Raw genomic sequence first — 12,797 nt, 5'->3', positions numbered from 1 at the left:
ATTTAACTTTAAAATTATTTCACACTATTTTTTTTATATTTTTGTTAAATTTATTAATTTATATTTATATTAAGCTTTACATAATATTATTAAATTTTACTTATATTTTTAAGAAATAAGATAAAATTTCAACGAGTTTAATTAGCAATGAGTACAAATTAAACAATTTTTATTGAGTATCAAATGGGGTCGAATATATGTAGAACAGTTTTTAAATCAAATTAAATATTGTTTAACATGTCATCAACTCGCTTGATAAACACTCTTAATGTTAATGGATGAAGCGTTGGACAAGAGCGTTTGTATTAGTTTGTTAGTTCTCTTTTTGTATATATAAAAAAATGGTTTGTTAGTTCTGCCTCTTCGAAATGGACATGTTTTTTTCCCAACATTTTGTTTTAATATTTGCTCATAACTAAACTCGTTGAAATTTCAACTTGCCTACCAAGGGGATAATGGTGAACATTTATTGTTACGGGTGTGAAAGCTGATTAATTAGTTAGTTTAATGCTATACATAATTCCAATTCAAAAGAAATTAAATATTCATAATTCCAGTTATCATTAAATAACAATATGACAATGCAATTCAATTAAGTTCCATTACTGATCCATGGCATCAACAACACTTATCATTTAAGCAAAGTACAAAAATGTAAATGTCATGAAAGAAAACAGTCGTTTCTTAATAGAATCTTCCTCGCATCTGGTTAATGAATGCGTGAAGCTTAAACATTAAAGCAGAAGAGGAAGGAATGCTTCTCATCAATTAGAGACTGACAATAAGTAAAACAAGAAACAAACCACTAGAAGCTTTCAAAGAAATACCCAGAATGTCAGCAGAGACTATACATGATGGCTTGCTGCTTACTAGAATTTTTTTTAAAAAAATTGGTTGACACGGATGGGGATACGAGCAGAAAGAGCTGGTAGGTTGATCGTCTTCGTCAGACTCGAATCTTCCACCGATCACAATATTGAGCAAAGTACACCACCGCCACCATTCGACTTTTGCTTGTTTTTCGGAGGCTGGAGCACTACCTTGATAGCCGCATCAAAAACTGCCTTCACATTCTGAAGTAAAGCCAACACACAAGATCCTTAAATGATATGTTTCTGCTAAGTTTACATGAATGATATGTTGAGAAATGTACCTGCTGTGTTTTCGAACTACACTCGATGTAGGCAGAAGACCCTATCTGTTTCTTTAATTCCTCTCCCTTCACAAATAAGCAAAGCGAAGAGTAATGCTGAAAACAGATGAAACATATTATCGTTGAAAAGCACAAAACACAATATGATTTTAACATTTACCTGAGCTGCAGAAATGGGAATTGCATTAGGATGGTCCATGAGGAATTGTTCGTCATCCCGAAGATCTGCGACAGCAACGAGTCATAAACATGATATCATTTAATGAAATGGGAAGAATTTATGAAACCCTTTTAGGCCATTAGTGAATCAAACCAATTGATCCACAGATACAAATATTTAAAGCGCATATACCGCTATCGAGGGAGCAAGAATCATCATACCGAGCTTAGTTCCAACGAGAACAATTGGAACCCCAGGTGCATAATGCTTTAATTCAGGAATCCACTGAAACCGAAAGCAAGAAAACACATGATCACAGCATGGTTAATGTGTTAACAATCGTCTTATGATGCATAAAATTATTATTATAAAGGGAAGGTATCCAATGATTAAACCTTCTTTGCAATGTTTTCGTAACTAGCCTTGCTGATGAGAGAAAATGCAAGAATAAAGACGTCAGCCCCACGATAGCTTAGTGGTCTCAATCTATGTAATCCTCCTGACCTGTTCCAGGGCAATGATTTCAAATCACAAGCAAGAAAGAAACCGAAATTGGTAAAAAGAAGATATCCAGAAGTAATTTCGAAATTACCAGCAGTATCCCATAAGCCTATGTTGACAGTGCTGCCATCCACAACGATATTTGCACTGAAATTGTCGAAAACAGTTGGGACATAGTCCTGGTACCATAAGAATTTCAAACGCAAACAGTTACTAGTAAAGAAAAACATTAATATTGGATTCACGGAGAAGATATCTCCTTGGACACGATATCCCTGCATTGTTTATGAGAGAACAATCGAGCAATTTCAATGTTGATGAAATATTGAACAGAGCTCACTCGAAGATCAACCGATACGGATCTGATTATACAAAAATCAAGAAAATACTACGATCATGCAGAAAAAAGGAAGGGAGATCGAAAAAAGGTTCACCGTAGGGAAAGTGTTGCTGGTGTAGGAAATCAGCAAAACAGGTTTTGCCGACGGCACCATCGCCGACGTGACGCACTTTATGAATTTCGAGGCACTCATTTTTCCTATTAAAAAAAATCAAACCTAATTGTCTATAGTTTTATTCCTTTTCTTCTCCAAATCTTGGAATTCTTTTCTGTTTCTCCCAACAATCCGGTGAATTGCTTGACGCTCAAGTAGCTGTTAAAGAAAGAATGAGATCCAGAGGCTTCATCGTTTGTCTTGGCGAAGCACAACTAACGGGGGGAAGATTAATTGGAAAGCGGGAGTGAGTGAGCAAAGAGAAAATGGAGAGAGAGAAAAAAGAATGGCGAAAATTTGGGAAAAATGAGAGGGGAAAAGGAAAATAACGAATCACAAATGCGGTGGAACCGAAATCTGGCCTATAACAAACTCTTGCCACCTAACCCCCTCCATAACAAACCCTTACTCATCAGTTACCACAAAATATTTTCATTCAAAAAAAAAAAATAAAGCCATTTTTTATCCAAGACTCACATTCCTCCACAAATTTGAAAATCATATTCCAAACAAATCATAAAATGTTTTTTTTAATACAACAGATTCATCATGTATAAGATCTTAATGCTAAAACTTGATTTATTTATCATGGATGCTCCTTCACTGCTGTAAACTGACCAATGTTTATACACACCGTCAGCTTTCTTTGTTAGCTCTTCGTGCCTGCCTATTTCAAACTACCTTCCTTGTTCCAGTACCGCAATGCTGTCGGAATTACGTATCGTCGATAACCTATGCGCCACGATGACCGTGGTGCGGCCTTCCATGAGATTATCCAGAGCCTCTTGAACTAGTTTCTCAGATTCTGTGTCCAATGCACTTGTGGCTTCATCCAGGAGAAGGATGGAAGGATTCTTCAGGATCGCTCTAGCGATCGCCACTCTCTGCTTTTGGCCTCCTGATAACTGGACTCCTCGATCGCCGACGTTTGTTTGGTATCCATCAGGCATTCGGCTGATGAATCGATGAGCATTAGCTGCTCTTGATGCTTTCAGTATCTCAATCTCTGATGCATCCTCCTTCCCGTACTTGATGTTTTCGTAAATGCTGGTCGAGAACAATGCAGGCTCCTGTTGAACTAAACTCATTCTCAGCCTTAGAGATCTCAGGTTTAATGTCTTAATATCATAACCATCAATCAGCACTGCCCCTGAACTGGGATCGTAAAATCGCATAATTAGCGCGATCACAGTGCTTTTCCCTGATCCACTCTGTCCAACTACAGCTAGACTCTTTCCGGCTGACATTTTCAGGTTAAGTCCTCAAAAATGGTTACATCAGGCCTCATTGGGTACTTGAAACTAACATTCTGAACTCTATATCTCCCTTGATCTCGCTTACCACCTTCGATGTGGAATCATTAGGTTCAATTGATGTTCTCCTGTGGAGAATTCTGAAACCGACCCGAGTGCTTGTGACCCCTTCACAATATCTGGTGTGAGAGCCAATGTTTCTGCCACGGCCAGTGCTGTGATTATCAAAACCATAAAGGACTTCATGATGTCACCGAAGTTAGATTTGTTTTGCTTGATTAGCACCGATGCATACCAAAGGCCAAGGGCGTAGGAACAGAACGCAAAGAGCTGAGATACACCATAACCAAAACCTGAAATATGACCTCTCAAGAATGCTTGCTTATTTGGTTGGTTTAGTTCTGAGGCAAACTGGATCGATATCTGGTCTTCAACACCAAAGGCAGCCACAGTACGAATGTTAACTATTGCTTCTCGTGCCACAGCAGTTGCTCTAGAGTAGCTATGGCCGTAATTCCCTCCGAATCCTTTGAGAAACAGTTGCTGCAGTTATCAAAGAAATAATGAATAAAAAACTGGAATAGAAGGCCTGAAGTCATTAATAATTGAATAAGTGGTCTCTAAACCTTACCTCAGTTATGGAAGCACCTATGAGTAAGGGAAAGGAAGCAATAATAACAGATGCAATACGCCAGCTTAAAGTGAATGCAATTACAAATGCTGTTACTGTAAGTGCTACATTCTGCACGATTGTGGATAGCCGATCAGCTAGAGCACTACGTACAAGGGTTGCATCCGCAGCTAAAGCTGCTGTCAGCGAACCAGTATTGTTCTCTTCCAAATCAAACCAACCAACCTCATTGGAAAGGATAGCTAAATATAAAGAATTAAATTGTACGTTAATCTACGGTGCAAAGTCGAGAGTAAAATTTCATATTCTAGAGGATTTGCAAGTAATGATTGTTCCACAATGGAAAAAAATTATCAAATTCATCTTCCTAGATTGAGAAAGGAAAGAACCTGCGAACATTGATAAACGGACACGAGCTGTGAGGTGCTCTCCCATTAAGGTGTAGAAATAGTGTTGCAGCAGATATATTGGAACGGTAACAATAGCCAGACCAACAAAAATAAGAGCCACCCTTTCAATCTCTTTCTTAATTGAAGATGATCAGGAGAGTAGAATGCAGTCAAGACATGCGTGATTCCGAAGGCAAATAATGGAGCTTCCATGCCCGCCAGAGTTGAACCAACCGAGCCAAGCAGTGCATAGGGCCATTCTGGTGCATTTAGTTTAAGTAGTTCCCATATCGAAGGATTAGGTACAGAACGTTGCTGAGACGAGTTTTGATAACTTTTCTCCAATCCCATTTCTGTAACTGATGGTGAATCCTGCCCAGGATTTTGACTATCTTGAGGTTTTCGGAAGCTAGAACTTACAGAAGCATCAGAATGACATATAGAGCTTGAATTTGCAGTGTTTTCTGATACTTGCAAGCTCACTAGAGCCGCATATTCGCCATTCTTAGACATCAAATCCATGTGGCTCCCACTCTCAACAACCTGGCCATTCTTCAAAACAATGATGGTGTCGACGTCTCGAATAGTAGATAATCGATGTGCCACAATGATTGTTGATCTATTTGACACAATCCTATCCAGTGCCTGCTGAACTATGAGTTCTGATTCTGCATCAAGAGCACTTGTGGCCTCATCTAGAAGCAGTATCTTTGGATTTCTCAACACAGCTCTTGCTATAGCAATTCTTTGTTTTTGACCTCCAGAAAGTTGAGTTCTCCTTCTCCGACCTAAATTCAACAAACTTTCAAGTATCACACTGGAGGATCGGTCACAGATAGCAGGAAAAGTGAAGACAGCCTACTCATTATCAACACATGTAATAAATATCTTACGCTTTTTTCCTACTTGAGGAACAAAAAGTGGCCTCTGAGAACATACCTGTGTGTTATAACTATCAGGTAGTTCCTGAATGAAAGAATGTGCATTAGCAGCTTTGGCAGCTAATATAACTTGCTCCATGTCTGCATCTTCTTTTCCGAGTAGGATATTGTTTGCTATTGTTGTGTCGAACAGTGCTGGTTCTTGACCAACCAATCCCATTTGTTCTCTCAACCATTTAACTGCAGATTCTTAAGATCATATCCGTCCAATAGTAATTTACCTGATAATGCTGGTGTATCAGCCAAGAGAAGCAAAACTATACCGTAACTCAATTCATAATCTCCAAAATTGTGGTACTTGCCTGAAGTGGGATCATAGAAACGTTGAACCATGGATATGATGGTACTCTTTCCTGAACCACTGGGACCAACAACAGCAAACGTCTTCCCGGCATCTATTGAGAAGCTTAAATTCTCAAACACCGTGTGAGGCCTAGACGGATAAGCAAAACAGACCTCACGAAACTCAATTTTTCCAACAACTTCTGGCAAAATAGTTTCACCATCCGACTGTCCTGAAGGCTTCGAGTCTGCTTCTATCATGCTGAAGATATTGGCAGCAGCTGCCCGGCCTTTAGCGATTGCAGCAAGGTTTGGTGCTGCTTGACCTAAAGCACTACAAAAGCGAAACTACTGTTTTTTTTTTATCATAGAATACGATTAATCGAAGATAAACTCCCTGAAAATTTGTTAGAACATTCGGATTATACTTACAATCCACTAAAAATGACATTGATAATTGTAGTAAACGCTTTCCCTCCATTTGTTTTACCATGTCTGACAAGTATGCCGGCATACCAAAGAAGAAGGGCCCAGGCACAGAACAGCAGACCATATGTAAATCCAACACCCACCCCTTTTGCAAGTCCACTTCTCTTCCCCATTTTAAGAGCATTTGTAAGTGAACTAGAGTATGCTTTAACTGCTTTTTCCTCTCCTACAAATGCGTATACCGTGCGAATCTGTGAAATAACCTGAACCAAAAGGAAATATGAAACAAGATTGAGAAATTAGTCTGCATGCATGACCGTCAAATTAAATTGAAGATATGTCAATGTTCTTGCTAAGTTTGAGAGCATGGAGTCTACTGCCACCAACTACAAATCGATAACCATCAGAAGCAGATATGTTCAGTATCATTCCAAAACTGTAAGAGCATGGTGTTTCCTGTACCTTGGAATTGTGTGTTCAAAGAAAAAAACCTTCTTAAAAATTACCTCCTCCGCGATCTTCCCAGCTTCAGCATAAGCAGCCTCACCCTTTTCTGATAGAGTTGACATAATTATAGTATAAGCTCCGCCGGCAATGGCTATCAGTGGAACTACAGCCAAGGTGAGTAGTGTAAGCTGCCATACAGAGGTAAACCCAATGGCAAAACCGACGACAAATTGCGAAAGGTAACGGAAAGCATGGCCTGTCTGCGCCAAGATACAAGAGAGTATTAGTGAAATATCATACAAAGTCTTGAACATTATGAGAATCTTTATGTTCCTGTTTATGGTAATATACCTTGTCTCCTATGGCATCCTGGACAAGGATTGCATCACTGGAGATATGAAAAATAATGTTAGAATCTCTGGCTTCATTGTCAAAGAAGCTTATATCTTTTCTTAAAACTGACTGAAGATATTTCAGACGCAACAAGCCGTCTGTCTCCCCAGTTTGCATCCAGAACGCAACACCTGAAGAGATAAAATCAACAAGGATGTTATCAAAGTACTACAAGGAACTTTTAAGAAATCGAAAAACTGTAACAGCTAGAGAGGAACAAGAAACATGAAACACACCTATCCATGCCGATGCGAAAACAACAAGACCAAGGTAGACCAAGTACAAAGCATGCTGCAAGGGGTTAAGAAGTGTCAAATCTTAAGCAAAATCTTGGCAATTTTTTTGTTATGCTATGAAATTTTTTAGAGAGATTATGCACTCATTTTTTAGACTCAAGCTTCATTGTTACAATGACTCTCCAAATCAAACACTTTTCAGTAGAATTCAGATTCCTGATTTTGCAAATATGATGCTGGTTTCTAATTGGAAGAAAAAACAGAAGTAATTAAGTAATTTCCAGATAACATCTGAACTCTTGGTCTAAAGAATTTCGATAATGGATTTAAACTGAAATGATGAACTTGCATTTTTACTCAACTCTAACCAATAAGCTTGATTTCATCACAAAACAAAGATATCAGAATGAGTAGTCATTGAACACATATTGAGCTAGCTTAGTAGTAGTACCTCAGAAACACGAGCAGACAATTTGTGAGGATCAGAAGACATATGTCCTAAAGAATCTATCATGCGTCCAAACAAAACGAAGAACACCGGAAGAGCAGCCCCATGGATGCACGCCCCTAAACTTCCAAAAACCATCAACATGCAATCTAATTTATCAGCAGCAGAAAAAAGACCAAAGAATGAAACAGGTTTCCTAGGGGTCAAATTCGACAGTTGCTCCGTTTTCGGTACTGAATTCTGGTCACTCAGCTCTATCTCTTCCATTTTACAGTGTGGAACAGGGTTAGGCCTGAGAAACCCCCGCAAATGTTTTGGAATTGATTAGGAGAGGTGATAAAAAGAAATGAAGCAAAAAAGGAATCGCATCATGGAGTTCTTGTGTTGGTGTTGATGGCAAGTACTCTCCCGCTTCTTTAAATGTAAAGTTAACATAGTTGGCCAACCAACAACTCGGCTTCTTAACTGTGCATTTGAAAATAATCAGTGCTAGTGATGCACAAAACATCAGTCAATTCACAGCCATTTTCCAATCAATTAAACCAACAACCAATGCCGGTTTTGTTGTTCATCCCTTTAATGGCCACCTTTTCAGTATAGTTGGAGACATTTACTTCTCCGGGCCATTAACGACCATGGCGTTGAGAGAGAGTGAAAGGAGTTAAGGACCACTTGCATTGTTCAACGTTCCAGTGGGAGCATGTAAAAAACGGTACTTTTTTTCCTTTTGAGCTTAAAATCGCTCTCTGCTTTCCATTTTCAACGGTGGAAGAGAAGTATGGATGATGTTTATTTACCTCCAAATTTGGTTTTCTCTACAGGTCTACCAAAAATTTCTTGCGAAACCTATCCTTGTGAACATTGTGTTAAACTAGATGTCGCTTTCGGCCATTAAACTCTGATCAAATTCAACAGATTTAGTCTACGCTAATTTATTTTCAGAATTAGAGCTTGATTATGTTGTCCAGCTAACCGATAATTTGCATACGAGGGTCTCCATGCTTTTAAACAAGGGTAAACTACACCCATGACCACTTAACTATGAATAATTATTTAAACCTTACCGATCTAATTATTTGTCATTAACATTTAATAGGAGCTAACACAATAATTAAAAAATTAGTATATTTATACATTTGGTCCTCATTATTTACATATTCAATTAAGTTAGTCTTAATTTTAATTTAATTCAATACATTTAATTTTTCTAATCATCTAATGACAATAGTGTAATATATTATTTAACTGTCATTTCAGCTCCACCATTAAATGTTAAAGGAAGATGATTTGATTGACAACGCTTAAACAGCTAAGTGATCTAATTGATAAAATTAAAAGATCGATAGTCAAACGAGAATCTTTCATAGTTAAGTAGTCATTAGTGTAGTTTACCCTTTAAACAATAATAAAGAATCTACAGAATTCAAGACCTTTTGAGTTTTTTCTGGCCATACTTGAATTTAATATTTTGGGACCAAGAAAAGTGGGTTGATTGATGAACTTGGGCCGTTTGGGCTTCTAAATGAGCCACATGAATCCGCCCCTTCCTGCATCTTCTAGGGTTTTTTGTGTATAATTTTCTGAAACTCAGACCAGAAACAAGGGTTTATCGTTTATTTCCTTCCCAATCAATTATTGGCGGGAGCTGATTATTTAAAGTTTGCAAATACCGGATTGTTTCCTTCTGTCGAGGTAGCTTGTTGTTTTTGCATTTTTTTTAAACAATTGTTGTTGGTAGAAAGTGGAAATCGTGAATGCATATAGTAGCCTTGGGCAATAAGTGTTTGTAGTTGTTCCTCAGAGAACCTCTTTGTAGTAGCTTCATTGGTTCAATTTCCCTAGTTTAATGCTATATAATTCACAAAATTTTACTAATTTCAGTTCCTTCTGGATCTTATAAAATTCACCTTTCAATGGTTGTTTGAAGGAAAGATTCATGGCATATTCTCAAGTACGTGACTTCATGTTCTGTAGCTTGTGTGGGACAATGCTGTCTTTGGTTTCAGCTAAGATTGCTGAATGCGCTCTGTGCAAAACAAAAACAAGTGCTAAAGGTATCCACTTGACAACCTACTTTTTATCCATCTTCTTCATTCCCTGCTTTGCTGAAATTGTTTTCCCTTGTCTTTTAGGTATTTTGGGCCGAGAAATAGGTTACACACTTACTGTTGAGGTTTGCCTTCACCTTTGGTACTTCTATTTTGTTGACAAGCTATCAATTACCAATTATATGATCATCACACCCCATGGAGAGGGAATTTTAATTTTTAAATTAACGGTCTTTTAATTGATTGGCTATGTCGATTTTGTTTCTCATATAGAGTGAAGGTTTACAAATGAACTGGAATATTATTTTATTTTTATATATTGAGATGTCTCCATTGGCTGGAGAGTGTAGCATATGGCAAATGTGGCATTTGCTTTCCGATGGCCATAGTCTCCCTTCATGTTCTTGATGCTACATCATTTTACTTAGAATGTTTTACGTTGTGCAGGACATTCGGAGAGACCTGGGCATCTCACATGCTATGGAAGAGATGAAAACGGAAGAATCGGCGGCGGTAATTACTTTTATGAAGTTAAAGATAGAGGCAATCCTGAAATCTGATGCTCACCGTTTTAGTATTATTTTCATGTGCAGTTGATCAAGCAGACTTGTAAATCCTGTGGAAACACGGAGCTCGAGTACACTACCCGACAAGTAAGACGACATCTCAATAGATAGTTTCTTTTTTATGCATAGTTGATTCCTAATCATTTTGACTTATTCTTTTTGCCACTTCTCCTCTCTCTCATTCTATACAGATGAGATCAGCGGATGAGGGGCAGACTGTATTCCTTGTATGCCCGAAGTGTAAAGCAAGGGATACCGAAAATTGAAGGAGGGACCATCGAGAGGAGCAGATGAAGCCATGAAGGTTAAAAGTAGACCTTTATTCCAAATTTCTTGTCAATTGAACAAAATTTTGTTCCGTTGAATACATGTAGAATATATCTGTAATTTTTGCTATTAAGTGCTTTGGGTAATTTTGATAAGGGAATCTATAATGCTATGTTTCTTATTTACTTGATGTGGGTGGAGGGGAAGGAATGACAGACTATATCATAGGTTGCTTTCATTCATTGAAAGAGTATTGCTACAATGCTTCTTCAGAATCTAATTTTTATGTATACTTGCTATCTGGCTTGATTGTGTCAATCTCGTGTTTTTTCGTGCTTTTTTCTGGTCTGTTTCTTCGCAGGGTGTTGAGAATTAGAATTAGAGGTGTAAATGAACATAACATTTGATGAATTATTTGTAAAGTGTTCGTAGAACGTTCTTTTATGTTCGTTTATTAAGCTAAATAAATGAGTATGAACAAAAATTTTATGTTCATTTAATAAATGAACACAAACAGAGGTGTGTTTGGTTCGTTTACTTTCACGAACAAGATTGTTTATCGGTTTGTTTATAAGCTTGTTTACTCAATTCTCCTTTTCCTTTTATTTTTTTTTACGTTCTAAATATTGATGAATGTAAAGACTAAATTGAACATAAGATGAACTTCAAAGCTTAAAATGTGAAACTTAAGGAATTTAAGGATTAATGGTGTAATTTTTCCATTTTTAAGGCTGCAAATAAAAGGATAATAAAAGGATAGAAAGAGTGTTGTTTGTTGAACATTAAACGAACATGCCCGTGAACATTAAACACAAACATGTTCGTGAACGGAAAATGAATAAGTTCGCAAATGATAAACGAACATGTTCACAAACGTTTAAAAAAACATGTTCACGAGCATTAAATGAACATGTGTGCGAACGCTAAACGAACAAACACAAACACCTTTAAAAATAAATAAACGAACATGAGCATGATATTAAAATATTAATCGAACACGGATAGAATATGACATCTTTAAAAATAAACAAATGTACATACACATGATTTTGTTCGTTTAAGCTCGATTTATTTATACTCTTAATTAGAATATGTATTTCAAATACATTTAATGTGAATGTACATATTTATTTTTATTATTTAATAGTTTTTTTCATGTAAGATAATTTAAATATACTAAATATAAAATATTTTAAAAAATAAACTATAATTTAAATTGTTGTATAGTGTTATATTTTATATTTTCCCAATGTTCTAAAAACGGATACATAAAAATCTCTAGTTTTTTACATTTAAAAAGCTATAGTAATAAAATTATACATAGTTGCTTATTCATATTTTCTTAAAAATTATCAATGCATATTATTTTATAAAAACAAAATAATTTTGGGATTAGAGAAGTTACATTAACAATAGTATAGGAATCCAATGAAAGTTTAAATTAGGGAAAACTACATATTTAGTCATCCAATTATCGCTTTAATTTTGTTTTAGTTACTAAACTATTTTTCTCATCATATCTAATTTTTATTTTTGATCACCCACGTTAATGACACTATTGACATGGTATTTTTATATATTTTTTAATTTTTGTGTCATTTTCTCTTTATTTTTAATTGATTATATGGTATTTTTATATAAATCACTTGACAACTAAAATAGAATAAACTTCTTACTTTCAATTAAACTAGGTTTTTCACTTTTCTCAATTTTCTCTTACTTTTATATCTTCATCAATTTGAGTTAAATCAAATTCAGATTGAACTCTAACAAATTAGTCTTTCATTCGATCATTGAATTCAACTTATTCTTATTTGATATATGTCGAAATCAACTTAAATAAGGGAAAATCCAGGATTTTCTTGAGGGGACCAAAAAGAAATCATAAATTTTTAAGGGTAAAAACATAATCATTTTATTGGACTAAAATAAAATTTCATAATTTATTATACAACTATAAGCAAATTTCCTACTTTAGAGGACCAAGGAGTAGGTGTTGTGGGAGGAAGCCACTTGATTGAAGCGATCATCAATTGCTGGCATTACTTTTATTCATTTCCGCGTCTCAAGCACCGCCGCTGCATGCTTTGTGTCTTGCCGGGAAACATCCTCAAAACCATTTCACTTTTTACAGTCTTTTGGTTCTACTCTCGAATTAA

At 36.3% G+C, this 12,797-nt stretch overlaps 2 protein-coding genes and 1 pseudogene across 2 annotated transcripts; 1 reads left to right on the top strand and 2 right to left on the bottom strand.

The window, feature by feature from the left end:
• Positions 1-663: 663 nt before the first annotated feature.
• Positions 664-2,633, bottom strand: LOC120183024 (annotated as a pseudogene).
• Positions 2,634-2,893: 260 nt separating this feature from the next.
• Positions 2,894-8,161, bottom strand: LOC120183760 (ABC transporter B family member 13-like). Its single transcript, XM_039188394.1, is given in 16 exon segments — positions 2,894-2,931; positions 2,934-3,566; positions 3,569-3,619; positions 3,622-3,708; positions 3,711-4,104; positions 4,193-4,434; positions 4,582-4,722; positions 4,725-5,356; positions 5,507-5,702; positions 5,705-5,743; positions 5,825-6,138; positions 6,237-6,496; positions 6,740-6,940; positions 7,032-7,204; positions 7,310-7,364; positions 7,761-8,161. Coding segments are annotated over 16 exon segments (3,705 nt in total). The 5' UTR covers positions 8,025-8,161; the 3' UTR covers positions 2,894-2,908.
• A 1,523-nt stretch (positions 8,162-9,684) lies between these two features.
• LOC120183015 (DNA-directed RNA polymerase I subunit RPA12-like) lies at positions 9,685-10,825 on the top strand. Its single transcript, XM_039187817.1, has 5 exons — positions 9,685-9,811; positions 9,890-9,930; positions 10,253-10,318; positions 10,399-10,458; positions 10,563-10,825. Exons 1-5 carry the CDS (start codon positions 9,694-9,696, stop codon positions 10,635-10,637), a joined length of 360 nt encoding a protein of 119 aa, XP_039043748.1. The 5' UTR covers positions 9,685-9,693; the 3' UTR covers positions 10,638-10,825.
• The last annotated feature ends 1,972 nt before the right edge of the window (positions 10,826-12,797 follow it).

Source organism: Hibiscus syriacus, unplaced genomic scaffold (genome assembly GCF_006381635.1).
Source record: "Hibiscus syriacus cultivar Baekdansim isolate YM2019G1 unplaced genomic scaffold, ASM638163v2 tig00003725_pilon, whole genome shotgun sequence".
NCBI lineage: Eukaryota > Viridiplantae > Streptophyta > Magnoliopsida > Malvales > Malvaceae > Hibiscus > Hibiscus syriacus.
Note: the sequence above shows the minus strand (reverse complement) of the source record. Positions and strands in the feature narration are given on the sequence as shown.

What these genes read in the sequence shown, in the direction of transcription:
- LOC120183015 (XM_039187817.1), top strand. Translation starts at nt 9,694, where the DNA reads ATGGCATATTCTCAAGTACGTGACTTCATGTTCTGTAGCTTGTGTGGG. An exon ending in AACAAAAACAAGTGCTAAAG is followed by an intron (nt 9,812 to 9,889) that starts GTATCCACTTGA and finishes CTTGTCTTTTAG; the next exon opens with GTATTTTGGGCCGAGAAATA. An exon ending in AAACGGAAGAATCGGCGGCG is followed by an intron (nt 10,319 to 10,398) that starts GTAATTACTTTT and finishes TTTCATGTGCAG; the next exon opens with TTGATCAAGCAGACTTGTAA.